The sequence below is a fragment of the Pseudorasbora parva genome, chromosome 14, assembly GCF_024679245.1.
Source record: "Pseudorasbora parva isolate DD20220531a chromosome 14, ASM2467924v1, whole genome shotgun sequence".
NCBI classification, from domain to species: Eukaryota; Metazoa; Chordata; class Actinopteri; order Cypriniformes; family Gobionidae; genus Pseudorasbora; species Pseudorasbora parva.
The window spans coordinates 21487001-21513880 of NC_090185.1; the positions used below are offsets into that span (position 1 = coordinate 21487001).

The following is a 26880-nucleotide window of genomic DNA, read 5'->3' on the forward strand; positions in this document are numbered from 1 at the left end:
GAATTGTATAATTACGTAACTATAATATTTAAACAAAATGTATTAATATATTATAATATTTTGTTTTTTACTATAAGCATACATTATACACACAAATATATCGAATCAAAAATAAAAGTTTGCGGTCACAATTATACACAGTGTATATTATATACATATACTGGGCGATATCTAAAAAAATGTATACCGATTTTGTCAATATTTTTACGATATTAGATATACATCTCAATATGTTTGCCAATGCTTTTAAATAATAAAACATTATTTTCTTTTGCACCCATTAAACAACAAAAACTATTTAGATATAACTTAATTAAATACAAAATGTTTAAATGTATAACCAAAATCTTATTTCATGATACGAGTAATTATAACAATTATACACAAACATTATGTAAACAACCCTATTTTTGATGCGGTTAAATCGACATGCACATAAAATAAAAGATCAAATTTAAAATAATGAAATGAAATACCATGGCCCTCTAACTTGTCTGATTCTGCAGCACCGGATTCATCTGTGATCCTTTGTTCATCATTCAAACAGTGTTCTTCTTCAATGCTGCTTTGCTGCACAGACAAATACATTACATTTGTTCTGCATTAATACTTCCTAAAAAGTGTTTTTAAACACTTGACCTCCGATTAAAATAGAGCAGTTAATAAGATGACATGCTGTGTTGGCTGCTGGGTAATATCTCTCATAAGAATCACAAACCTGCTGTAGGGATTGAGCGCTGGTCGTGCTGGTGCATGTGGACCGGCTGGAGTCGGAGTGGAAAATGGAGGGATAAAACACAATGAGGGTCTCCACGATGCGGGCCTGGTATGGGTAATCCACCAGAGAGGATAGGGACACTGTGGCCCCTGAGGGCCGGGGCCTCATCAGTGAGGGTCCAAACACGATGCCCAGATTACTCGGGCTCATCTTATTGTCGTCTTCCAGTTCTGCAATCCTGAAAAAGGCGACATTAAACATTAAAAAAGTTTGATAAATGGCTGCTAACAGAGTCTGCCAAGGTACGTTTAGAGGCCCTTAAATATGAGGGGAAGTCATTTTTCTGCTTTTAACCTTCTCAGATGGCGCGCTATGTAGCGGAGAGTGCTGGTGTTTGGTTTGGGCAGCTCTTTTAGCAGATTTTTAAGTCTTTCGACGAGGGCCAAGAGTTCAGGGTCCGTTTCAGAGCCCTGGTCCACCAGGTCGGGCCCCTTACCGGTCTCGGCTCCCTCTGGACCCACTACAGCCAGGCTTTCCTTTGCCAGGCCCATCAGACTGTTGTACAGGCGGAAGGGCATGATGGGCTCTGGAAGCTGAGCAAAAAAACAACCACAAACAGGAAAATAAACTAAATGCATTTCAAATTAGTCCATATTACAATTGAAGGTATTAACATACAATGTAGGCAACTTAGATTATAACATATTTGATTAATACAATTTGGGTGAATTAATTTTGTTATAATAATTTTTAATAAATAATTATAAGAATAATGGATTCTAAAAAGTAAATTATACTATTAATAAATTAGTAACATTTGGGCAACCCAACATTTTTATTTGTCATAACTTAATTTGAATATAACAATATAATAAACAAAATATATTAATAGTTTATATGACGTTATATGGGTGAACTCCACAAATGTAAATTCTGTAATTATATATTTTGATATAATTATAATTTATTATATCCATTTGTAATTTATTTTTAAATATACAAATACGTTCTGTAAGAATATTATTTAATAAATGAAGGTAAATTCTAAATGTCATTAGTTAATTTTAATATAATAAAATACTATATATAAACATTAAATGGTTTTATTTGTAAAATTTGGCAAACCCACAAATACAAAATCTGTCATATATTTAAATTAACTTGTATATATTGCATTCTATTATATTAAAATCTACTTCGTTAAATTTGGATGACAAATTCATATTCTGTTATTTCTCATTAATATTATAATTTAAAGGTGCCCTAAAATTAAAAATTGAATTAACCTTGCCATAGTGAAATAATAAGAGTTCAGTACATGGACATCACATACTGTGAGTCTCAAATACCATTGCCTCCTACTTATGTAAATCTCATGAATCCATAACGCAACAGGAAAAAAAGTGCTTCTCAACATAACGCCAACCGTGACGTAAGCGTTGGTGATCATTTATATGCACGCCCACAACATTTGCGTCTGTCCAAACATGTTCATTGTCAGGCGGAAATGGGAGCGAACCATCAAAACAAGCTGCTCGCATGGACACACTTTATGTTCCAGGCTGTTCAGGAGACTTGTCTACCCTTCCCACAGATAAAAAAATGTCAACAGTCATGGTTGATGTTTATAATCAGAAAAAAAACGAGCGCTTGGAGGCGTATCGTGAGGGCGGAGCTAAAGAATGACGAGTGCGCACAAAGCGGTGACGTCCTCAAGCGTGGAGAAGAAAACGCTACCCAGATTCAACTAATACATATATGATCCAGAATCAGATCCGGAGGATGAAATAAATTGAACAGGAGAAACAGCAACAGCAGGACTTCCGTCTCTGTGGTATGTTCTGTATTTAGTGGCCTGTCAACATTTGTGTGTGTTTACTCGCAGTTTATGAGGACATGATTCGGTTTATGGACTATTGTATGCGACTAAACCTTAGCAGTAGCAAGCGAAACGGTTTTGCACATCAGACTAGTGTAACGTTATACATAGAACAACAATGGAGTAACCGTTAGCGCATTTGAATGACGAAGCACGCTTTGTGAGAATACTAGGTTTATGTTAGGGTAGTTTTCCAATAAACAAACTGACACCTATATTGGTCAGCTAAACAAATGTATTTAAACACACACCATAGATCACATGCTCCATTGATAAATTAACTATATTGATAAATCTCTCCATGGATAAATCGCTTCTAGTCCACGTGCGCATCCTTCCGGGAGAAGAGCCCGTACGGCCCATACAAGGACCTTCCACTCTGTCGATGTCAAGCCGACCCATACTCGGAAAAAAACTCTCCGAAACCTTTGAGAAACCGGAAGGAGTATTTTTGACACAAAAATACTCCATCAAACGTCCAACATTAGTTTTTGAAACTTTGTCTATGTCTAGGATGGGAATCCAAGACTTTAACAGTGTAAAAAGCTCAGTATGCATGAAACAGCATTTCACCCCCCCTTTAAACAATTTCTGTTTAAATTAAAAGTTTCTTAGACAGACAGCATTGTCTAGATAACGCAAGATGCTAGTACAGTAACAATAGGAAACACCAAATATCATACCAAACTAAATTGTGTGTCTAATGACAAAGGGTAATATTATTTTGTATTACAAAATACAACCGTAGATGCTTTGCTTAGATGGTTCACTTGATCCTTTTAGCAAACGTCATCTTTTCCACCATATAAGTTAAAGTCATTTGACAAGGCTATTAATTTTGTAAAAATATAAGTTATATATTTATATTTTTGAGAACTGAAGTATGGTGTTTCCTATGATGTTTTTGCCTATTTGTATTTCAGATTAGGCTACATAACAGTCACTGTGTAACCTTAGCCTACATTGTGACTAACGTTATATAAACATGCAATATCGTTGACGAAAAAAGACAAGTCTAAAATGTAGACTGAATGGCACACTTTAAGCAGAACATCTCAAATGGAGATTGATAAAATGCAGCTTACATGTTTATTGGTATTTTCAGTTCACCGGCACGCACGAGAGAGTTCGCGTGCAAATGGTTGCCAGATTAGACATGTTTAGATATAACACTGGATATCATACAGGGTTTTTTTTCACTGTAAAGCTCTGTTTGGGAAATCTGGCAACCGCATGAACGCGAGCTCTCTCGCGTGCGGATGATTTGAAAACACCAAATAAACAAGTAAGCTGCAATATCTCAGTCTCCATTTGAGATGTTTTGCTTAAAGTGTGTCATTTAGTCTGTCTGTGTTCTGTCAGGAAGGTCAGGACTCGAGCCGCTTCACTGAACAGCTAAACTGCTGTGAGCTGCTGAAATAAGCCAATCAGAGCAGAGTTCAACATTAATATTCATGACCCTTCCAAATAAGGCAAAAAAGAGAGCATTACATCCTAGGGACAATTTATAGGGTTGTAAATGGACCTGTAAAACTGTATCTGGACAATTTTTGCCCTTAAATAAGCCACATACCCTCTATGTAGATATCAGAGAACAATAGAACATATCGTTTCAAATCATTCTAGGGCACCTTTAAACAGAACAGATATTATGTAAACGTGTGTGTGTATATATTTTAATTTATTTGATTATTATATTTTATTAATAATTTTGTTGATTGAGCAACCCCAAAATGCTGTTATATTTTATAATTAATATAATAAAATATCATATATAAAAATTAAAAGATTAATTAGTTACATTTGGGCAAAAAGCAGAAAATGACGACAAAACCCCCAAATGCCATTTCCATGACATTATATGGAATGATATTGCTAAATGTTCACATAATGGTGGCTCACCTGCCGCAGGTAAAGTTTTAGTACATTACTGATGTCATGTGGTGAGGACTGTGACAGTTCCACTAGCTCTTTCCCATTCTCAAACGCCTGGCACAGCTTCTCCACCCGCGTCTTCACCCCATTCACTCGATAAATGCCCTGAGAGGGAGAGAGAGGGGAGGACACACATATAATGATCTTGCATTTCTATTGACCAACACCTGCTGGATCTGACTTGTCACTTGCGTACCTTCATTCTCAAAGCTCTTCTCTCGATCTCAGCGATGCACTTCTTGATGATGAAGGGAATGCCGTCGGGACTGTTGCCGGACACCTGTGAGAAATCCTGCCCGAAAAGCTGAAGGCGACCCTGGAGTTTTTTGTGGCCACACTGAATGGCCAAAGTCTCCAAGCAGCGCTTGTGACAAGCCAGGAAACACTGCAAAGAGGAAAATCAGACTTAAGTTTATTTTTAACAAAAAGGAAAATCTTTATTAGACACAGATAAGTTGACCTCACCTCCTCGCACTCCGCTCCCTGGAAATAAACGTAGCTGTCACATTCTCTGCATTTGGACGGGGAGCGCAGTTTACGCAGTTTGTGCGTCTGAGCTGCTTTCGACAGCCCAACGTTCCGAAATGGCCCAGTGGGCACCGCAATCTCAGGCTCGATGCCGTTTATATCTGCAAAATGTTGAGTGAGCAGTGAGAAACTAGATGACGGGCTCAGATTACCATGGGAAATGTGTGCATTTTTTTTTATCTCACTTGGAGATTCGAAGGAAGAAACATTCGAGTCCTTTTCATCGAGGTCTTCGTTTGATGACATAGTTCCTGTAGATGATGTCCGGGCCATTTTACTTATGTCACCTACCACAAAAAAAAAGAAAGAAAAGTGAACAAGGATTGCCAGGTTTACAAATAAAAACGAACAAATATTACATTTTAAAATAATTTAAGATATTTTAAAAAAATGAATAAGCCCCTGACGATCAGACAGAATGTGATTTTTTTTGCAGTGAGAGGCACCTTTAAAAAAAACAAAAGTTTTCTACTGGCAGTGCGTGTGGACCGCCTGCAAATATGAAGTCCTTAAAGTCCCAGTGAACTGGAAGTAGCGAGTGAGTTTTCTTCAGTGCCGTGATGTATTTCCAAGTGAAACTGAATATTGAACAGAGGGCAGGGTTAAACCTCAGCGCTCCTCGTCTCCATCAATTGCTCATAGCAGACTAACGGCTGGAGGGGAGTGGTTACGCATTTTAAAACCCAAGCCATCAAACTGACATCAGCTGAGAAGCAACACCGTTTCCTTACCGCGGCAAACAATTTATCTATGTCTGTGTATAAATTTGCACAAATTAATTGAGACCTGTTATGTGCTAACAAAGTAAATAAGATTGATTTTGATTTCATGAGGACTTTACTCTATATTAATCTTACACATTTACTATATTAGTCATGCCAAGAAGTTGTACCTGTGCTGGTAGTCGGTGATCCCAGGCCATTTCCTCCTTCTACGCTGTCTGTGTCACTCACTGTAGAGCCCCAAGACTTGTGGGACATGAGACCTCGAGCTGACATAAAAGAAAAAAGAAGTTAAAACCCTTTGCATACCTATTTTAGGTAAGTACATACAACATTTCAACATTTAGCGTGGCATGGTTGTTGGTGCCAGACAGGCTTACTGATATTTTTCCACACAACCATTTCTAGGGTTTACAAAGAATGGTGTGAAAAGGGAAAAAAATCCAGTATCCAGTCTGTGGGCAAAAATGCCTTGTTGATGCTAGAGGTCAGAGGAGAATGGGCCGACTGATTCAAGCTGATAGAAGAGCAACTTTGACTAAAATAACCACTCGTTACAACAGAGGTATGCAGCAAAGCATTTGTGAAGCCACAACACGCACAACCTTGAGGGGGATGGGCTACAACAGCAGAAGACCCCGCCTAGTACCACTCATCTCCACTACAAATAGGAAGAAGAGGCTACAATTTGCACAAGCGCACCAAAATTGGACAGTTAAAGACTGGAACAATGTTGCCTAGTCTGATGAGTCTCGATTTGTTTTGATACATTCAGATGGTAGAGTCGGAATTTGACGTAAACAGAATGAGAATATGGATCCATCATGCCTTGTTACCACAGTGCAGGCTGGTGGTGGTGGTGTAATGGTGTGGGGAATGTTTTATTGGCGCACTTTAGACCCCTTAGTACCAATTGGGCATCATTTAAATGCCACGGCCTACCTGAGCATTGTTTCTGACCATGTCCATCCCTTTATGACCACCATGTTCCATCCTCTGATGGCTACTTCCAGCAGGATAATGAACCATGTCACAAAACTTGAATCCTCTAAAATTGGTTTCTTAAACATGACAATGAGTTCATTTGTACTAAAATGGCCCCCACAGTCACCCGATCTCAACCCAATAGAGCATCTTTGGGATGTGGTAGAACGGGAGCTTCGTGCCCTGGATGTGAATCCCACAAATCTCCATCAAGATTCTATCCTATCAATATGGGCCAACATTTCTAAAGAATGCTTTTAGCACCTTGTTTAATCAATGCCACGTAGAATTAAGGCAGTTCTGAAGGCGAAAGGGGGTCAAACACAGTATTAGTATGGTGTTCATATATATAAATAAATAAATAAATATATATTATTTATTTATATATATATATATATATATATTTATATATATATATATATATATATATATATATATATATATATATATATATATATATATATATATATATATATATATATATATATATATATATATATATATATATATATATATACAGTCCCTGACAAAAGTCTTGTCGCTTATCTATTTTCTAGAAATACCTGACTTTTAATTAATTCATTGGTGTTAGAAATAGCTCATATGAAAAGCTAAAACCCTCCCAAATGATGTTTAATGCACTGAAATAAATAATTTTCACAGAAAAAATATTTATCATTTAATCAAGACAGAAAGGTCAAATTTTGTCAAGACAAAAGTTGTCGCCTATACAGAAATTGAACAAATTTACTGCAAATACAACAATATGTCTGCAAATTAAGTTGTGGTGCTGTGAGATTCAAATTTAATATCTTGTATGACTTCCATGAGCTTGAAGGACTGCATCCATGCGGTTTGGCAAGGATTCATACAATTTATTGATGAAGTCATCAGGAATAGCTAAGAAAGCAGTCTTGCATGCCTCCCAGAGTTCATCAATATTCTTTGGTTTCGTCTTCCATGCGTCCTCTTTCATCCTAGCCCACATATGCTCAATGATGTTCATGTCTGGTGACTGGGCTGGCCAATCCTGGAGCATCTTGATCTTCTTCGCCTTGAGGAACTTTGATGTGGAGATGGAAGTATGCGATGGAGCACCGTCCTGCTGCAGAATTTGGCCTCTTTTATGGTTGGGAATAAGAGGTAGCTAAGATTTCTTGGTATTTTAGACTATTGATGTTGCCTTCCACCCTGCAGATCTCCCACACCCCCATACTGAATGTAACCCCAGACCATGATTTTTCCGCCACCAAACTTCACTGTTTTCTGGGTGAATCTCGGATCCATTCGGGCACCAGTAGGTCTCCTGTAATATTTGCGGCGACTGTTGTGTAATTCAACAGAAGATTCATCTGAAAAATCCACCTTCTGCCACTTTTCCTGCGTCCATCCTTTTAGCAGGCTGTGGGCCTTGGCAAATGCCACACAGTTTTTCAATTGTCTTTTGTTTAGTGCTGGCTTCTGGGCACTGATTCGACCATGGAGGCCATTTCGAGACAGAATCCGAAAAACTGTTCTGGTTGACACAGGGACTTCAGGTGACCAGGTCTCGTGGAGCTCTGCTGCAGTGGAAAATGGGCTGGCCTTGGATTTTCAAGCCAACAAACAGTCCTCTCGAGCAGTTGTCTTGCGGGGTCTGCCTGACCTGGGCTTGTCAAAAACGTCTCCAGTCTCTTCAAATCTTTTTTTTATCCTCTGTACTTGACTCTGAGACACATTGAAGGTGTCTGCCACATCAGCAGTGGATCTGGTCTTCAGCCTCATGATAATCAAAACTTTAGTCTCAGGGTGAATCTTAGGCATGTTTGCAGATGTCTAGTTGCAGTTGATGTGAAGGTCTAGCGTACTGGGGTTCTTTTTATACACACTTGAGACCTAATTGATCCAATATTAGTCACAGGGGAAGCTCATATGACAAGGCGACAACACTTATGTCTTTGCAAAAATTGACTCAATGGGCTTTACCAAGCTGTGAATATTAGAATACTTTTTGAAAGTTTAGTTTTTCACTGAAACATTATCACAAAAGCTGGTGGGATTAAAATGAGCCATTTCTTGTAAAAAAATCTTGATTAGAAATATATTTCAGCGGCACTTTAGGTCAATTTGTACACAAGCGACAAGACTTTTGTCAGGGACTGTGTATATATATATAAGTTGGGTATATACCGTATTTCCTCAAATAAAAGCATGTAGTCAATTAAAAGCCAGGCCTCTGATAGTGGCCGGGGGCGTGGTCAACACAAACAAATAAAGGCCGGTCTCAAATAAAGGCCGGGGGAAAATGAGTGGATAATCTCCTAAATAAAGAGATGTATTAAAATAAAAAGTGCTTAAAAGTCTACAACTATTCTTGAGTGGAAGAAAGCTTTTTCCCTCACATGCAACAATAAAATAATCTCACGTGGAACCGCAACATATAGCCTAGGCTATAGAAATTAGGAATAAACATTTTACATTTTTCAAACTGACTCAATTGTGTTTACCGATTAGGCTACTGCAATTCTGACCCAAATTGCTTTGTCGCCTTTCTGGCTGTTGTATGGTGATATTTTTGCAAATGTTTCTTAAAAAAAAAAAATCTATATTTGTCCAATGGAACGATCGCTTTAAATTTTAAACTGTTTATTTAAAGCAATTATTTTTCAAACAGATGGAATTAGAAATACAGGCCTGCCCCTAATAAAAGCCTGCTTCAAATAAAAGCCGGATCCCATTGGCAGTTCAGGTAAATAAAGGCCCCGGTCTTTATTTGAGGAATTACGGTATATATATATATATATATATACACACACACACACACACACACACATACCCCTCTTATGTTCATCTTTCTGAGAGGAGCTTGTATCTCCCGTCTCTCCTGGGGTCTGCGGCACTTCTGCACTGGTCTGAGCATCAGCGTTGGCACTGTCGGTACGTGCTCTGGCTGACGGCCTGAATAAAAAATTAATAAAAAATAAAAAAAGCGTGTTACGGTAATATTTACCTCCAGTTCCATGATGCCTTGTAGAAGTGTGTGTGTGTGTGTGTGTGTAAAATGAGTTTTTCTTACTGGCTGGAGGAGGCAGAATAGGCCTCAAACTCATAATGCGTCTCAGGCTCTTCTGTCATCTGAAGGTCTTTGACGTGCGTGCCGTACTGCTGTCCGGGGTCGTACAGTTTACTGCTCTCACACAGCGTCTGATAGTGCACCGGCAGCACTACCGTCTGCATGTGCATGATCTGGTAGTAGGAGATGGTGGCCTGGAAATGTTTTTTTCATACAGTTAAAACCACTCAAGCTGGATTTAGATTTTTTTTTGTTTGGCTGTTTTTTCCAGCAAGCAATGCATGACTGGGTCATTGGCCAAGTAAGCAAGCTCTACAAATGTCCTGATTATAGTTAAAAACAACTTCATGCCTTATTCAAGAGATTTTCCAGGCCACAAATATTAGAAAATACTGTTTAATCACTGGTAAGAATATAAAAAAATATTTCCTAAAATATAGATTAGCTGCATTTTAAAATATTTTGCATATACATATTTAACACATTTACTTAACACTGCAAATATATTTAAATATTAAAAAAAAAAAACAGCAGATGTATTAAGTAAATGTATTAAATATGCAAATATATTAAGGAAACTACAGCAAATATATTTCATTATTAAAAAAACAATACAGCAAATGTATACACTTCCACATATGCTGTATCGTTTTTAAATATTTAATTATAATTGCTGTATTGTACAATATTTACTTAATATATTAGCATATTTAACATTTACTTAATACATTTGTTTTTAATATATTTTACAATATTTTTTATTATATAAATGTAACACATGCTGTATCGGTTTTAAATGTGTTTAAATACTACAAATTTATTTTAAAAACAATACAGCAAGCATATTAACATTTCCGTAATACATTTACGTTGTTTTTTTTTTTTTTTTTTTAACTATTGAAGGCTTAGCATTGAGAAATTATTATGATGCCATTTAAACTTTGTATTATGTTGCAATTGTTAACATTTAAAGGTGGGGTAAGTGTTATTTCAAAACCGTTTTAGAAAAAGGACTCGGGCCGAGTGGAATAAACTTGTAGCCAATCAGCAGGTAAGGGGTGTGTCTACTATTGATAGTGAGAAGAGCACTCGCTCTCGCTCTGTGCACGTCATTATTCAAAACACACGAGTCACACACAACGGACATTAGCCGAGAACTAGCCTAATATATGCTGCTTTTGCTCGAATATGCTCATGTGTCATGTTCCCTTGTTTGTCCATTTGCGATCGTATTGTGGCTCACTTCAGCGATGATAAAGACCCGTTTATTTCCACACCGTATGGAGCATCTAAATCTCCTCACTGTGTGCTTCAAGCATCAGCTCACAAAATGTGTCCGACAAGTAAGATACTATACTCCTAATTTGTTTCCTCTTTTCATGATCTATATAACCCTTATCCGGTCATAATTGTAATATGTCGTTAGTTGGACTGTCGGCTCGTGTACTATAGGGTTGTTCATGAGAACGGTTTGTGTTTTTGTGATAGAAGGGGACACTTTTTCATTGAATATTCAACCTGGATTAGTTACACAGAGATTCTGCCGTAGTCGTTGCCTGGGTTACGTATGTGTGAGGCGGAGCTATAAAAATAGGGCCAAGACCCTTTTTGGGGGTAGGAGCGTGTTTGTTTTGGTGATTTGAAATATCAACAACGGTTACCAGAAACCACTTACCCCACCTTTAATAATAATAATAATTTGTTACATGTATATAGCGCTTTACTAGGCTCTCAAAGTGCTTTACATGGAAGGGGGGAATCTCCTCAACCACCACCAATGTGCAGAAGATGATGCAACGGCAGCCATATTGCTCCAGAATGCTCACCACACACCAGCTGATTGGTGGAGAGGAGACAGAGGGATGAAGCCAATCAGGAGAGGGGGATGATTAGGAGGCCATGATGGACAGAGGCCAATGGGCAAATTTGGCCAGGATGCAGAGGTTACACCCCTACTCTTTTTCTAAAGGACATCCTGGTATTTTTAATGACCACAGAGAGTCAGGGCATCTGTTTAACGTCTCATCTGAAGGACAGTGTTCTCTGACAGTACAGTGTCCCCATCAGTATACTGGGGTGTTAGGACCCACTCAGACCACAGCGCGAGCGCCCTCTGCTGGCCTCACTAACAGCTCTACCAGCAGCTACCTAGGTTTACCAGGAGGTCTCCCATCCAGGTACTGACCAGGCTCAACCATGCTTAGGTTCAGTGGGAAACCAGTCTTGGGCTACAGGGTGATATAGGTACATACCGAGCGAATGGTCTGGTCAGTCTGTTTAATGACCTCTTGGATCTGCCGCAGAACCGTGACCTTCATGTGCTCCAGCTCCTGGTGTTGTGTGGTGGCATCTGCGATGCAGGTCCGGTATGTGGCCTCAGCCTCCTCAGCCTGAGACAAACACACACCGTTTCAAAAACACAACCTGCTCTAACACGGAATTTGCAAACCTTCTCCTACAGTGTCTAAAGTGGCTTAACCGACAGCGAGTGCTGCTGACCTTGTTGCGTGCCTCTTCCTCCAGTCGTTTCTTCTTGTCTACCGCTTTAGTGGTAGAGCTGCCGCCCTCCTCCTCGGCCCGGTTAGCCGCCGTCCTTGCCTTGTCATACTCTTCACAGCGGGCCATGTAGACCTGCTTAGCTCTGCGAAGGTTCACTTCACACTCCATCTGTGTTCAAACGCAATGTTTATAGACCTGTACTGCTAACATCTTGTGCGGTTCTCTGTTTGAAGACACATCCTGGCTTAAGCTTGATGGGTTTCGGTAGCTAAAAGACAAATGAATGTAAATGTTACCAGTTTTCTTTTGGCCTTCAGCCACTGCTCCTTGATCTCCTTGCGTTTCTTCTCGTGTTCTTGTTTACGGAGCAGCAGAGGCTGTGGATGAACAAGCACATAATTATTCAAAAATATAAGCACTTCATGCTCCTACTACCCTACTATTGTTCTAGGAGTCTTGAGGTTTGTTCAGATGCAACTTTGCAATCCTAAGCCGTGCTGTCATGTTCTTTTAGAGAGAAGAGGCTTTCTCCGGACAACCCTTCTAAGCATGCCATACTTGACCTGTCTTTTTCTAATTGTACAGTCATAAACTTTAGCATTTAACATGTTAACTGAGGCCTGTAGTCTGATGTGTAGTTCTGATGTCCTATTTTTGTCATCCAGGTGTTTTCTATTTTGGCTTTATTTTTGCTAAATCCATAATGATATAGTGTGATATGTCATGTGTTGTTGTTCATCTGAGGTTTAATTTTCCAAATCAAGACTGGCCAAGGACCAGAGGATTTTTTTAAATTATGTCCTGATACAGAAAACCACGTAATTCAATAGGGTGTTCTTAACTACTACTACAGGCTATTATTATTATTGAAAGGATGACAAAAGATGGCCCCAGAGCTGTTTTACCATGATGAAGGTCTGGTTGTGCAGGGTGGAGGCTGCCTGATGCATCGCCGAGCTCTGCTCCAGGTCCTGCTCCAGAGCCAGAGAGTAGATGGAGAAGAAGGGCATGTGTGGCTGATGGACACAAAAAGAGATGGATGAGGAGGCAAACAAACAAACAGCAGACACCCTGAGAACGGCAGACCATGATTAAATCTCACCTGGGTGATTGTCTGTTTACATGCCTGATAGATCCTTTGTAAGCCCTTGGAGAACTCCAACTCTAGATAAATACCAATTGAAATTAAATTTGTAAAATATCAAGTAAAAACAAGTAAAACCTAAATAATAACGAAATAAGGTGGCTCAACCAATCAGAATTTAGAATCAAATCCGCATAACACTTTTAAACATGGGTAAATCAAGCAATCATAACGCTAAAAAGCACAGGATCTTACCCAGTGCAAGCTTCCTCTCAACGTAGCTGATAAGATCCTTCATGTACTTGGAGATGGTTTTAGCGTAAGTTAGAGCAGAGTCCACGCCGCCTTCACTGCGCTGCAGGATAATGTCCACCTCTTCAGCGCTCATCGCTGCAGCACATGCACAGGGACACACAGTTATGTGAGCAAATGTCCAACATTAGGGTGAGGGGTGTAAATATGTAGTAATAATAATAATAAAATACATAAAGACATAGCATTATTATCATAGTTGTTGTTATTTATTATTATTATTGATACGTTATGCAACATTATATAATGTATGTTCTAAAGGAGACTTTAAAATCTCAATAAATATTATACAATTAGAAATGAAATGAAATGCATATAAATTCTTCTGCAGGAACCAAATAATAAATAAGAATTTTAATTTAACGCTAATCTATAATTGGTTAATGTTTATTAAAGGTTTCTGATTATTATATAATATGATGATTATTATTATTATAAATATGTTCAGCAAGGGGCTTTTTAAAGTACTCATATTACAATAAATAAATTATTATCATAAATATGTGTTCTTCAGACTTTTAAAAGATCTCTCATTAAATATTATACAATTATGAGTTTTAAAGTACATACTAATATGTACCATCTTATAATAAACAGATGAATAAATAGTTATTTTATAATAAATATTCTATGATCGGTATATTCTATATACGCTAATGATAATTATTTTAAATATATGTTCCGACTTTAAATATCTCTTTTATAAATAAAATTATAACATTGACATTGAGTTCTATAATAAATTACATTTTAAATGATTTCCAGGAGTCTTGTTATTAGAATAATGTTTTACAAATAAATTTCTATACTGAATTCCCACTTGTTTTTCTGCATGTCTGAATGTGTCAAAAATTACCTAGCTCAGATGAATCACTCCGTGAGTGTGACAGCTCGTGACCCGAGAGGTTCTCCATAGACTGAAGAAAAAACACAAATATATAAAACCTTCATACGGTGTTCCATGTGATTCACATTTCAGTGGTCAACTGTGTCAGAGCAGCAGCATTAAATCACAGAACTGCACTTTCAGGAAGTCAAAACCTGCTGGCAACATCCGCTCTTTACAGGCAGTGAAACTGACACACACTTACCCTGCTTTTCTCAGTGGGCATCACAGACAACAACGTGCTACTGTCCACCTCTCCCATCAGCAGTTCAGAGACACTGACAAAACAAAACAGCTCAGCTTTCTCTCAAACGTAATATGCTGTATCAGAATGTAATGTTAAAAGGCAAACTGAGTCAACTTGCAATTGAATTATAAACAAAAATGCCTATAATAATAACCAGGGCAAATGATCAGATGGCAGATTTTGGTTCACAACTTCCTCTTTAATTTGTTATTGCTACAAAAACAGCATCACGGTGCACTGCTGCATGATTTAATGTTTCGTCACAAGAAATTAATGCAAGATATTCTCATGAACATTCAAAGGTATATTACAATATGACAGCAGAACATGAGTTTTAAAACACTAGAAGTGAAAACAGAAATACTACAGGTGACGATAATGATCAGCTCAAACTCAAAAACAGATCCTTGAGGGTTCAAGTAGAAGCCACAAATCAACTTCCTGTTATTTCTGTAGTGCTACGACTAATGTCAGTGATTCAGAGCATTTTCGAGAAAGACGATTTCAAAATGCAGGCAAAGAATGCCACATGGCACTACAGAAGGGTATACATTTATTCATGTTGACTGCAAAAATAAAATGTATATATAAAATATATTTAAAAAAATTATTCCAAAAGGAACTATAGGCCATTTCCCCTGGAATGACTCAGTTTAAATAAATACCAAAGGACCAATGAGTAATTTCCCCCTGAACTGACTGAAAATAAATAAATAAACCAACGACTAATTTCCCCCTGAAGTAGTTGAAAATAAATAAATAAATAAATAAATAAATAAATAAATAAACCAACCAACGAGTAATTTCCCCCTGAAGTAGTTGAAAATAAATAAATAAATAAATAAATAAACCAACGAGTAATTTTCCCCTGAAGTAGTTGAAAATAAATAAAAATAAACAAAAAGTAAACCAACGAGTAATTTCCCCCTGAAATAACTGAAAATAAATAAATTAATCAATAGGACCAATGAGTCATTTCCCCCTTAATTAATTAAAAATAAATAAGTAAATAAATAAATAAAGGGCCAATGAGTCATTTCCCCTAAAGTAATTAAAAATAAATAAATAAATAAATAAATAAACCAATGAGTAATTTCTGCCTGAAGTAATTGAAAATAAATAAATAAATAAATAAATAAAGGACCAATAAGTAAATTTCCCCCTTAATTAATTAAAAATAAATAAGTAAATTAATGAGTAATTTTCCCCTGAAGTAATTGAAAATAAATAAATAAATAAATAAATAAAGGACCAATAAGTAATTTCCCCCTTAATTAATTAAAAATAAATGAGTAAATAAATAAAAAAATAATGAGTAATTTCTCCCTGAAGTAATTGAAATCAAACAAACACCAATGAATTCAGGGGAAAATTACACATTGTTCCTTCAGTATTTATTTATTTATTTATTTATTTATTTATTTCCAATTAATTCAGAGGGAAAATATGCATTGACCTTTTGGTATTTTTTTGTAAAATATAAAATACATTTTATTTTAGGAAAAATGCATAATATTCCCCTGAATTAATCAGGAAAAAATAAATCTTGGCATCATATTTAAAGGAGACATGTTAAAAATCATCGCTGAAATGTGACATCCAAAATAAAAATAAAAGTTGTGAACATTGCCTTGTGGGATAAAGTTTCTCCAAGCACTGTTCTCTGTTTGTCTACTGCACATTTTGATTACCTGGATTGGCGTATTACATTTATTCTAATTCAGCAAATTAGTGCTCAATACACATACTGCAAAATATGGAAGCCGTTTCATCCTCAGAGTAACAAATAAAGGTAATTAAGGTAAGGCTTGCAATTGCAATTATGTGAATGAGAAGAAAAGATGTATAAAGCAGTTTTGACTTTATATCGGAGTTGGAAACACATTGATAGCATGTTAACTGAGCTCTCCATACTCACTTGGAGCTAAAAGCTACAGCAATGGTCTCAATGGCCTTCTCAAAATCTTTCTTTTCTGCTTCATTGCACACTTCATAGTGGTATCCTGAATGAAAAAACAAAATAACGGAAATGTCTAAATAACTAAACTTTGACAGTTCATTTACACGACAACAGTGTTTTGGGGGCCTGACAATGCAAACTTTAGCATTTTTACTTTTTAAAACAGGTTTCAAAAGTGTAAGTTATTTTTAAATTATACGTTATTGTCTTGGTCTAAACTAAAAAAAGCTTGAATTTGTCGTCATGCGAGTTAAGCGTTCAGTCCAAGGGGGTAATCTGGCGCTCGGAAAACGTTCCACCCCTAGGGGCTGCCATTGCTAACCAAGCCATCACCTGCTGTTAGCATCCCATTGACTCCCATTCATTTTTGAGTCACTTTGACAGTGAATAACTTTACATCAGAGGCGTTTAAAGACTCCATTTGTCCATTGTTTATTTCTAAAGAAAGACGACAATGTATAAAAGGCTCCATTACCTTGTATCTTACACTATCGCCCCGCAGAAGCTGTTTTTGTAAAAATAGGCTAACGATTGCGTCATAACCAACGCGACCCTGTCGCACAGTTGAGAAATTACCGTATAGACCTGAGGAGACGCTCGCAGGCAATCTTTTACTGTCTATGAGACAGTCGGGGGGACGTGGAGACATAAAGTCTGATAAAGTCAAGGGGGAAGAATGGGGAGAAGCCCATAGTGAGCCAAAAGCAATGGGAGAAAATATTTAAACAACGTGATTCAGCTTTCACTTTCCACATCTACTAGAAGACCTACAGCTGTCAGACAGGAGGCTCACGTCACATCTACGTCGTCAAGCTCAGTCTGAGCCTGCGCAGTTCGCTCAGCCATCAGGAAGTGAGTGCTCCTATACTGACATCACTTAACGCCGTAGAAGGCAATGGGATCGCTCCGTCCATTTCTTTTACTGTCTATGGTTCAGTCTATATATGAGTAATGTTTCTTTAAGTGACATCGCCACCTACTGGCCTGGTATGAATACAGCGTTTTTAATCGTTTCTGTTGATCCATGTGAACAGGGATCTTTTTGACAATGTTGGAGTCTGTATGCAAAAAAATACAAAGGAAAACCTTTTCTGTTTTTAGTACATTGTCGTCGTGTAAATGCACCCTCAGTGTACAAAACAGATGCACTACAGACAAAGAAAACAAATCCATCCTTTCAGATCAAAAGCCACATTGCCTTTTTCTCTAACCTTTGACCTGTGAGATGAGTTTGCCGGCAGCAGTGAGGGTCTCCACTGTGTTGAGGAGGGGGTACATGCTGATGACCTGCCGCAGGATGCGCAGAACTTCCCCTAAACACTCATGGGCCAATGGACGGCGGTTTTCCTGTTTGTCTGCAAAAAAAAACATCCACAACATTAGAGCTCCACGATTCTGGATCAACTGAGAATCACATTTTTTTTGTGATTCAAACAGCGATCATGATTCTCCCACTATTCTGAACAGACAATTATATTAAAAAATAAATAAATAGAACAACAACTTTCAAAGCTTTGTTTTCAAATCGGCCCATCACTATACAAGTCGTCATTTAGTTTTTTTGCGCACAAAAACTATTGTAGAGCCACTGTATTGAGATGGGCTTTGTAACGACATCTTTAGTGCCTTTATGGGTCTTGAGAGAGGAAATTACATTGGTGTCAATAAAGGCCATCATATTTCAACAAAAATATCTTCATTTGCGTTGCGAAGATGAACGGAGGTCTTACGGGTGTCGAACGTTGTTTTTTGTTGGTTTAACTTCAAAAAGTAGGCAACCTGGTTGCCTTAAAAAAAATTGAGTTTATTGAAATTAAAAATTTTGAGTTGATTCAATGAAGGAAATTTGTTTAATAAATAGAAACTCAAAATATTATTGTATCTGAACCACAAATTGATAAATCATGAAAATAGCACTATTTGGCATGTTTCACTGCGTCATCACAAAACACAATTACCCAATATGCTTACAAAATCTTTTAATATTTTAATAAAGGTTGTTGAATTTCAAAAAATGTTCATTGTATTAACTCAATTTTAAATTCAATGAACTCAATTTTAAGGCAACCAGGTAACTTTTTCTAAATAAGTGACAATTTTCATTTTTGGGTGAACTAACCCTTTAAATGTATTGATTTGAAGCAAAACCATTGTTAATTTGGTTAAACAAAAGGTGATTTTCTCCATAAAACTTTCCCCCAGTTCTTCTGTGATGAACATTTAGAACACAAAAATAACGATACTGTAATGTTAAAAAAAAAAGGCTGTTTGTGAAGCCATTACAAACCTATACAACTGCCCTCTCTGGATCAGTGGAAGCGCAAACTCAAACTCAGCTCTGAATGTTTCGCTGTGATATTGTCAAAGGTTTAATAGAGAGGCAAATCATTGTCATTTGGGAAGGAGATCACACGGCCGTTTGAATTGTGATTGCGATCTTTTAGTGATTAATCATGCAGCTCTTCACAACATCCATTCTTATCAGCTGCAAATGGGTTACAGCCACACAAGCTCAGAAACTTCATTTCAGGCCAAGACGTCTAATTTGTGCCAAAAAAACAAACAACTCTGCTTTTCGCACTGATAAATATGTTACAATGCAAACAAACTCAAAATTAAAATAAATAATTAATAAAGAAAATTAATCAAAAAGAAATATAAAAGCAGAAAAAAGGAGCAACTTTATAAAATAAAAAAAACATTAAAAAAAGAACATTTAGGAAATCCAAAGAATAATACGTTTCTTTTGATTATATGACCTGGACATTTCTTTGTGAACCCTATACCCTTTAACTGACACAATGTCTGTCAGGCTAACAGGAAGCATAAGAAATCTTCACAGAGCCTAAAACAGTCGAGATGATGCAAGATGGACCGTTTAACACGGTGTTGCACTGCTTTCTCGTCTGCAGCAGCGAGTCAACAAGCCACTTCCTCCAGTCAGGACTCCTAACTGTAACTCTTAGCAAAAACACCTAAGCTACAACTGTTATTGTTGAGTTTCTGTTTAACACTTATGCAGCAATGAACAAAGGTTTTTTTTATTTTTTTTTTTCGTGCACCGAATCAAAAAAATAAGCTTCTGGTGAAGGCAGAAAAGCTTGAGTGAAAATGTGCCATGGGTCAACCACTAAAACACCATCCATGCCAAAAGCTGTACTTTGGATCTTTTCATGACCAAGTGACTGAAATGATGTTCACTATTTGTCTAACTAATCTAAGACAATGGTTTGCAATGCTAACCATTAATGACTATTTTAACTTGCTGTTCTGATTAACCTTTTTATTATGGGATGCTTTTATACACACACACCTACCTATATATACACACAGAGTCATGCTCAAAAGGAAAATTGAGGGACTCAAACATTCACTGATACTCCAGAAGGACACGCCACACAATGCATTAAGAGCTGGGGGTGAAAACATTTGAGCAGGATGATGTCCAGATTATTTTTTTTGAATATAATTCTCTCATTTAGTACTCCCTTCGGAAACAACATAACATGCACGTTTCTTGGAATAAAAATTTAGTTCCATTTACCTTGATCTTCAAAAAGTTCTTACCCCTGGCTCTTAATGCATCATGTTTCCTTCTGGAGCACCAGTGAATGTTTTAACCTTTTTTATAGTGGTGGTTAGGTCCCTCAATTGTCCTCTGTGTGAAAAGATGGATTTCTAAATCATACAGTCACTGCTGGAGAGGGTTGAAATATGCAAAAGATGCTGGAAAACTAAAGAATTTGCAGGACGATAGATAGGCTGAAGATAGGCTCAGAACCAACAAGGGATTTAAGAACAACCATCACACACACACAAAAAAAGTTTGTCTTGTGGACTATATGTACACATCTTTTATGTAAAAAATATTATTCAGGACAGTACTAAAAAACAACATGCATTTTGTATGACCCCTCGTATTTTGTTACAGTACAATTTTGCAGATTCTGCAAGGGGTGTGTAAACTTTTGAGCACAGCTGTACATGTCTTCTCTCCTTTTCAATTGATTCTTGGTTTGAAATGTATTTATATTAGATCTTTTGGCAAAATGTTTTTTAAAGGTCCCGTTCTTCGCGTGTTTTCGAAGCTTTGATTATGTTTAGTGTGCAATATAACATGAGTTCATGTTTCGCGTGTAAAAAAAACAAACAGTATTTTTCACACAATTGACTTATCTGTACAGCGCTGTTTTCTCTGTCCTAAAAACGGTCTGATGATTTCCTTGTTCTATGAAGTCCCTCCTTCAGAAACACATAACGAGTTCTGATTGGGCCAGAGCTTCCCGTGTTGTGATTGGACAGCAGCTTAGCGCACTTTGCCCGGAAAGGTCCCGCCTCTTACCATAACGGGAAGATGCAAGCGCTGAATGCACTCTTCTCCACGTGGGAGAGCAACAAGACCACGCCCCCATTTTGCGTTTTTGTGGGCGGAGCTTTAGTCAACAAACGGTTCTAGTGACGTCATTACATCCCGGCACTTCCTGCTGTAGTCCAAACCGGCCGTTCGCTGTAGGCTTTAAAAAGGAACTTCTGTTAAATAAAATATCTCGCTTGGCATTGAACTTTGAGCTTTATAATTTTACAGGTATTATTTATGCTCTAACAGCACCGTTACACACTAACTAAAGTTTGAAAGATGGAATCGCGAAGAACGGGACCTTTAAATTGATATTGAATTGATCAATTTTAATTTTCAGGATTTACTATACTCTGCATAGAAAAAAATAAGTTAACTATATATGTCAAACACTATTTAAATGTAGCTTTCATTAATAAAATTTGATGTAATGAATATAATCAACCAATTAACATAAATAACTTGGCGCCAAACCATAGCAATGTATAGCTGCCTTTTTATTTTAAAGGGGTGGTGAATTGAGAAAGCAACTTTCCCTTGAGCTTTTGATATATAAAAGGTCATGGTGATATAAAAATATCCTCTAAGTTTCAGAGCTGAAAACTTAAAGCTTTTATAGACACCAGGCTCAGCAAACGGTCCTGTGCTTCATACTGACGTCAGTGCACGACAAAACACACACCTCTACAGCACGTCTAATTCAGTAGCCCCGCCCACCGACTCATGGAGCTGTTCGGCTTGTGGTAGCTGGTCAACAACAATAAACATGCCGAGGAAGATTAAGATATTGCGCTATTCAAGGTTGTGGAAGAAGACAGTCACTGCACAAGCTTCCTTCGGATCCTAATATTAGGAATGAGTGGTTAAACTTTATTTTTAATGAAGTTCCAGCTCACGTGGGGAAGACAGTGGTGTTCACTTCAGTTCACTGCGGGATCGTTTGTAAACAAATCTCTGGTCGATGCTGGATTTGGATCCGACAGGAATGGTGCAACACACTTATAAAAACATGTTTTACTCACATATGTAATAGTACTGCATTGTTATAGATCGTTTTGCTTACATGTACGTGTCTAACAGAGCATAACTTTACCACGCTGGACTCAGACACGTATGGTCGCAAACCCAGCGGGCCGATGCATCTCATTATTTTCCTTTCTTGTTCTGCTATTCTCTTCTCCAGTTGACATCTGAAGAGCGGCGTGCGCGGCGAACAAGTATTTGCACACGGTTCGCGCTAATATCTCCCGATCTTGCGGGCTATGTGTAATTTAAAAATGATAGTCCAATCAATCGCAGGTATATGAGAAATAAATCATTGTGTTTGTTTGATAAAGACGTTTAAGAGCCCTGTGGTCGAGAGAATCATTCTGGTTGCGGCTTCTCCCTCACTCTCCTCTCCCTCGTGAACTGACAGCAGAGCTTAAGCTCATTAAATATGCAAATCTTATCCAATCCTAGCCGTGGGCGTTTACTTCCAAGTGTCCAGTGCGGCACGCCCATCAAAACCCAGCGTTCAGGAGAGAGCCTCAAAATCAGTGTAGAAAATAGCCTATTACTTACTAGTTATGATGTTTTTGAATGTAAAAAACACACAAACATCATTAGTTGACCTCAGACAACAGTATAAAAAAGAAAAAAAGGCAGTTCATGAAGACCTCTTTAAGAAGAGGTTGCCTCGCATTAGTAATATTAGATGGCATTTGCCCAAAAAAACCTGCAACAGATTCTCAAAGTACCATGGCATTACCATTATTGCATGGTAACAACATAGCAATTTTATAAGTATCCTCTTGTTGAAAAGTTCCTTTAATTCATCTCTACCAAGTTGTCAGAAAGCTTTGAATATAATAACTTATTTTAGTATTTACTGCAGGTTGTTTAAATGACGTTGCTTTACAAGTCGTGGGGGGGGGGGGGGGGGTCTGAGAGTACCATTTCCTGTACTAATGTGGTGCACCACAGGAAATCAACATCACTGCAGCTACAGGAAGAACAGGGCCTCTTGAGCAAACTTAGCCCCGCCCCCTCTCCCCCACGCAATCACATGATCCACAGCGGAAGGTGATGTTTGCGGTATGACATGCAAATTGTCATGTGGCTGATTAGTATATTGTGCTGTTGTGTGATTCTTAGTTATTAGGAATAAATACAGAGAAACGATTAAGAAGAGTTTATAAAATGTTTTTATCCCAACTAACTCATGCCAAATAGATCCTCTCCAACAAAATTATCATCTCACCTTCAAGCACGACATCTTTCAGCTTCTCCACTGCTTTGGCAAACCGCTCCACTATGCGCAGCAGCGACGGGATGTCTTCCACCTCAATAGCCACTGTGGCCTCAGGCGTGTCTGGCGAAGGACTCTGGGAGATGACAGATTTTCCTGCGCCCTTACTGAAGACCCAAGACTGGATAGGGAAGCCCGCTGCGCTAGGATTGCGACTCAGAGAAGTCGGCCGCTTTAGGGTGCCCATTGGAGACGGGCAGCCCACCAGCTTAGTGTGCTGGGTCAAAGGGGTACCGGGACAGGAAGACGGGACTTCCAGGATGGAGGGAGACAGACTGGAGGGCGAAGAGGTGGCGGCATCGACTGCATCTTTCCGAGGCTGCTCTTGAAGAGCAGAGAGCTGGATTATGACACAAAAAAGGGAAACTGTGTGAGCAAACTGATAAACAGGGCACGCAAACTACAGAGGGTTTGCGGATGAAGCACAAGATCTGTGACCGACTACAATAGACAGCTGTTAGTAAACAGAACTTCTTTCACAAGAGAAATTGTGTAACCATGGCCTACTTCCTGTCACACCCCAACGAGTTGATGCCACACTAACAGGCCTCGCGGAGGCCCCCAAAACACTTATAAAAGACTGAACATGAATACATATAACCAAAAAGTGCCATTTCTGTAGCGCAACAGCCAACTCTAAAATCAATCTTAAATTATGCACCAGACAAACCAATAAATGCCAAAAAGTGTTATCCCAAAATCCAATTAAAAAAAGAACATTTCAATCAAACAGATAGAAGCTTGCCTATGTTCATTTCCCATCATTGTCAAAATCAGCAAGATATCATTGTTTTTAAAATACAATACACAGACATTTGGTCACGTGTTGCCAATTATTATGAGGTAAATGTATAATAATTTTACAATATCTGGTTACACTGGTTGACTTCACTGTATAAAAAAAAGCTTCTGCCCTAAATTAAGTACAATCAACTTTGATGTTTAAGTCTTTTCAACTTAAAATCAGTGAATCTTGTATAACTTTGAAAATTGATTAACCTTTTTGATAAGTTAAAGCAATGTAAAAACACGTCGTCATGACATTGGATCATATTTATTTTACAGTAGATGTAGCCTATATTACACGACGACACATTAATAATCTTAACAGTAACATTACAAGTATTTACCATTTATAGTAGTTTTCAATAAAACCCACCTGTTTGAGCCAGACGTTTGGTCTATTTGGCAAGATGTCCAATTTAGCTTTGTTGCTTGTTTTTTTCACTCTTTGACTCGTCGCGTAAGGACTGTAGCTTTTGCTACTCGAAACACGCTTCAACATTTCCAGCTACCGTGCGTTAGAAATTAACTTTCCACACTATTATCCGTCAAACATCATAATTTTATTGCAACACATTCCTTAAAAAGTAAAAGTAATGAAGTCTAACGGAAAGCCTGAGACCAGGATAAAAATGACAAATGGCTAAAGTAAGGCAAACCCTGAACTTGTTGCACCTTGCTGCGCCATATCACTGAGGAAGTTTAGTCCGTCCTTTTCTTTAAAGCATAACGGTCTAAACGATGCACTTAAAGTCTATATTTGTGTGAAAAATTCACACATATTTCAACAACGTCGAACACGACACGAAAACACGAGCGCGAGAGTGAAATGTCAATCAAGTTGATTGGCAGGAGGAAAAGGCGAGAGATGCTGTGCGACTTACTGATGGAGAGTTGAGAGGCGCTGGGCTGCTTCCTGTTCGGCTCTTCTTTGACATCGAGTGCGTCTTTATCAGTTCCCTTGTCCTTTTAGAAAACATTTTAAGCTTTAGATGTTTAGATCCGCCGCGTAAGTCTTTTAATTTACGATATAACCCCCCTGCCCACCCCCCGGCTCCCCATTTCAAAGCGCTGATGCGAGGTTTACACACTCCGAGCTCGAGCTTCTGTCTCTCTCCTCTAATGTGATCGCACATTGACTGAATCTACTGACAAACATCAGAACCGTCTGAGGCGCATCCGCTTTTCAGTTTTTTCACTCTCAGCCAGTGACAAGTGAAACTGCGTTGCCATGAAGAAATATGTGGTCTGGATAACATGATACATGCTTACGAACAACGTTTATGCAGCGGTTTTCATCATTTTAACTCGCAAAAATAAGATTTGGCCAACTGCTCCATAGTTCGTCTTATAATGTCTGTCACCTGCCGCGGTTTAATTAAATATTAAAACAACGCCCACTTTCGCGACAAAACATTTGTTGATATATTTGTTTTGCTTGACAAAAGATCTGAGTTTAACTACAGTTTCATTTCAAGGGAATATCAGTGTTAAAAGAATAGTGGTTCTTTTAGCAGGTGTGACCTCGGTTGGGAAGGTTATGCTAGGCTACTTTTAAAATGTATTTCACTATGGCAAAATACATGCTTTAAAAGTAGCCAACCTGTAGCTAATGTATTTCGTTAGATAACACACGTTACTTAATCTAAATACTTTGGAATAGGCTAGGCTACTAGGCATGCAACACAAAGGGACTTGGATCCCTGAAACATTTGGTTTCCCCAACATATTATTTTAAACAACATCATATTTATTGAAGCAAAAAACGCAGACGCAAGATTGGATGGATGGATGGATGGATGGATGGATGGATGGATGGATGGATGGATGGATAGATAGATAGATAGATAGATAGATAGATAGATAGATAGATAGATAGATAGATAGATAGATAGATAGATAGATAGATAGATAGATAGATAGATAGATAGATAGATAGATAGATAGATAGATAGATAGATAGATAGATAGAACTCACAATTGCGAGTTTATATCTCACATTTCGCCCAAAAGAAGTCAGTCTGTGGACTATATGTAAATATCTATTATGTGAAAAGTCCTTATTCAGAACGTTAGGCTACTACATAAAAGTAACATGCAAATTTTATGATCCCCTCTTATTTTGTTAAAATTATTAAAAATGTTGCATATTCTGTAAGGATATCTTAGGATGCTTTTGCATTGTCAGTGTCTAAAAATCACCAACTGATGTTTACATCAATTGTCCATTAGGCTACAGTTTATGATGATGTTTAAATTACATTCAAATTCAAAGTAATCACTTTGACAATCTAAAATACTTTTCAGATGTAACTTTTTATTTTTATTATTATTATTATTATTATTATTATTATTATTATTATTATTATTATTACCACCACCCATTTAAAATTCAACCGTAATGAAAAAGTTTTGTAGTTTAGTTACATGTATTTCATTACTCCCCAATTTATGAATCAATGTCCATCCCACCACCACCACCATAATATACAGTATGGTGCAGTGGTACAACAGGTATGGAATCAGCAAATAAATAAACAAAATCAGTCTAGTCTAGAAGGCACCAAATTACCCAGTTTAAATCTTAAACACTGAAGGCTACCCCTTTGAAAGACAAAAATGTATACCTTGGTGCCAAATTATT

General features: G+C 37.6%; 1 protein-coding gene across 2 annotated transcripts in view; it reads right to left on the reverse strand.

Annotated features, from left to right (window-relative positions):
• Positions 1-25532, reverse strand: part of arhgap45b (Rho GTPase activating protein 45b) — a 29669-nt gene extending 4137 nt beyond the window's left edge. Inside the window, exons 1-22 of one of the 2 annotated variants that reach the window (XR_010897882.1) lie at positions 25121-25532; positions 23406-23793; positions 18018-18161; positions 16765-16849; positions 14805-14877; positions 14570-14630; positions 13657-13791; positions 13420-13481; positions 13223-13333; positions 12614-12694; positions 12318-12485; positions 12071-12208; positions 9822-10012; positions 9582-9703; positions 5953-6051; positions 5246-5347; positions 4998-5161; positions 4729-4917; positions 4500-4637; positions 1073-1311; positions 719-956; positions 477-570 (exon numbers count right to left, since the gene is read on the reverse strand). Coding sequence is in view for 1 of the 2 variants with exons in the window: in XM_067415871.1 (XP_067271972.1) it covers positions 477-570; positions 719-956; positions 1073-1311; positions 4500-4637; positions 4729-4917; positions 4998-5161; positions 5246-5347; positions 5953-6051; positions 9582-9703; positions 9822-10012; positions 12071-12208; positions 12318-12485; positions 12614-12694; positions 13223-13333; positions 13420-13481; positions 13657-13791; positions 14570-14630; positions 14805-14877; positions 16765-16849; positions 18018-18161; positions 23406-23793; positions 24613-24738 (3148 nt within the window). In the remaining variant the exon portion in view is untranslated. Of the gene's footprint in view, positions 1-476; positions 571-718; positions 957-1072; positions 1312-4499; positions 4638-4728; positions 4918-4997; positions 5162-5245; positions 5348-5952; positions 6052-9581; positions 9704-9821; positions 10013-12070; positions 12209-12317; positions 12486-12613; positions 12695-13222; positions 13334-13419; positions 13482-13656; positions 13792-14569; positions 14631-14804; positions 14878-16764; positions 16850-18017; positions 18162-23405; positions 23794-24612; positions 25095-25120 lie in introns of those variants that run through there. The other variant, XM_067415871.1, reaches the window with a different exon arrangement.
• Between the last annotated feature and the right edge of the window lie 1348 nt (positions 25533-26880).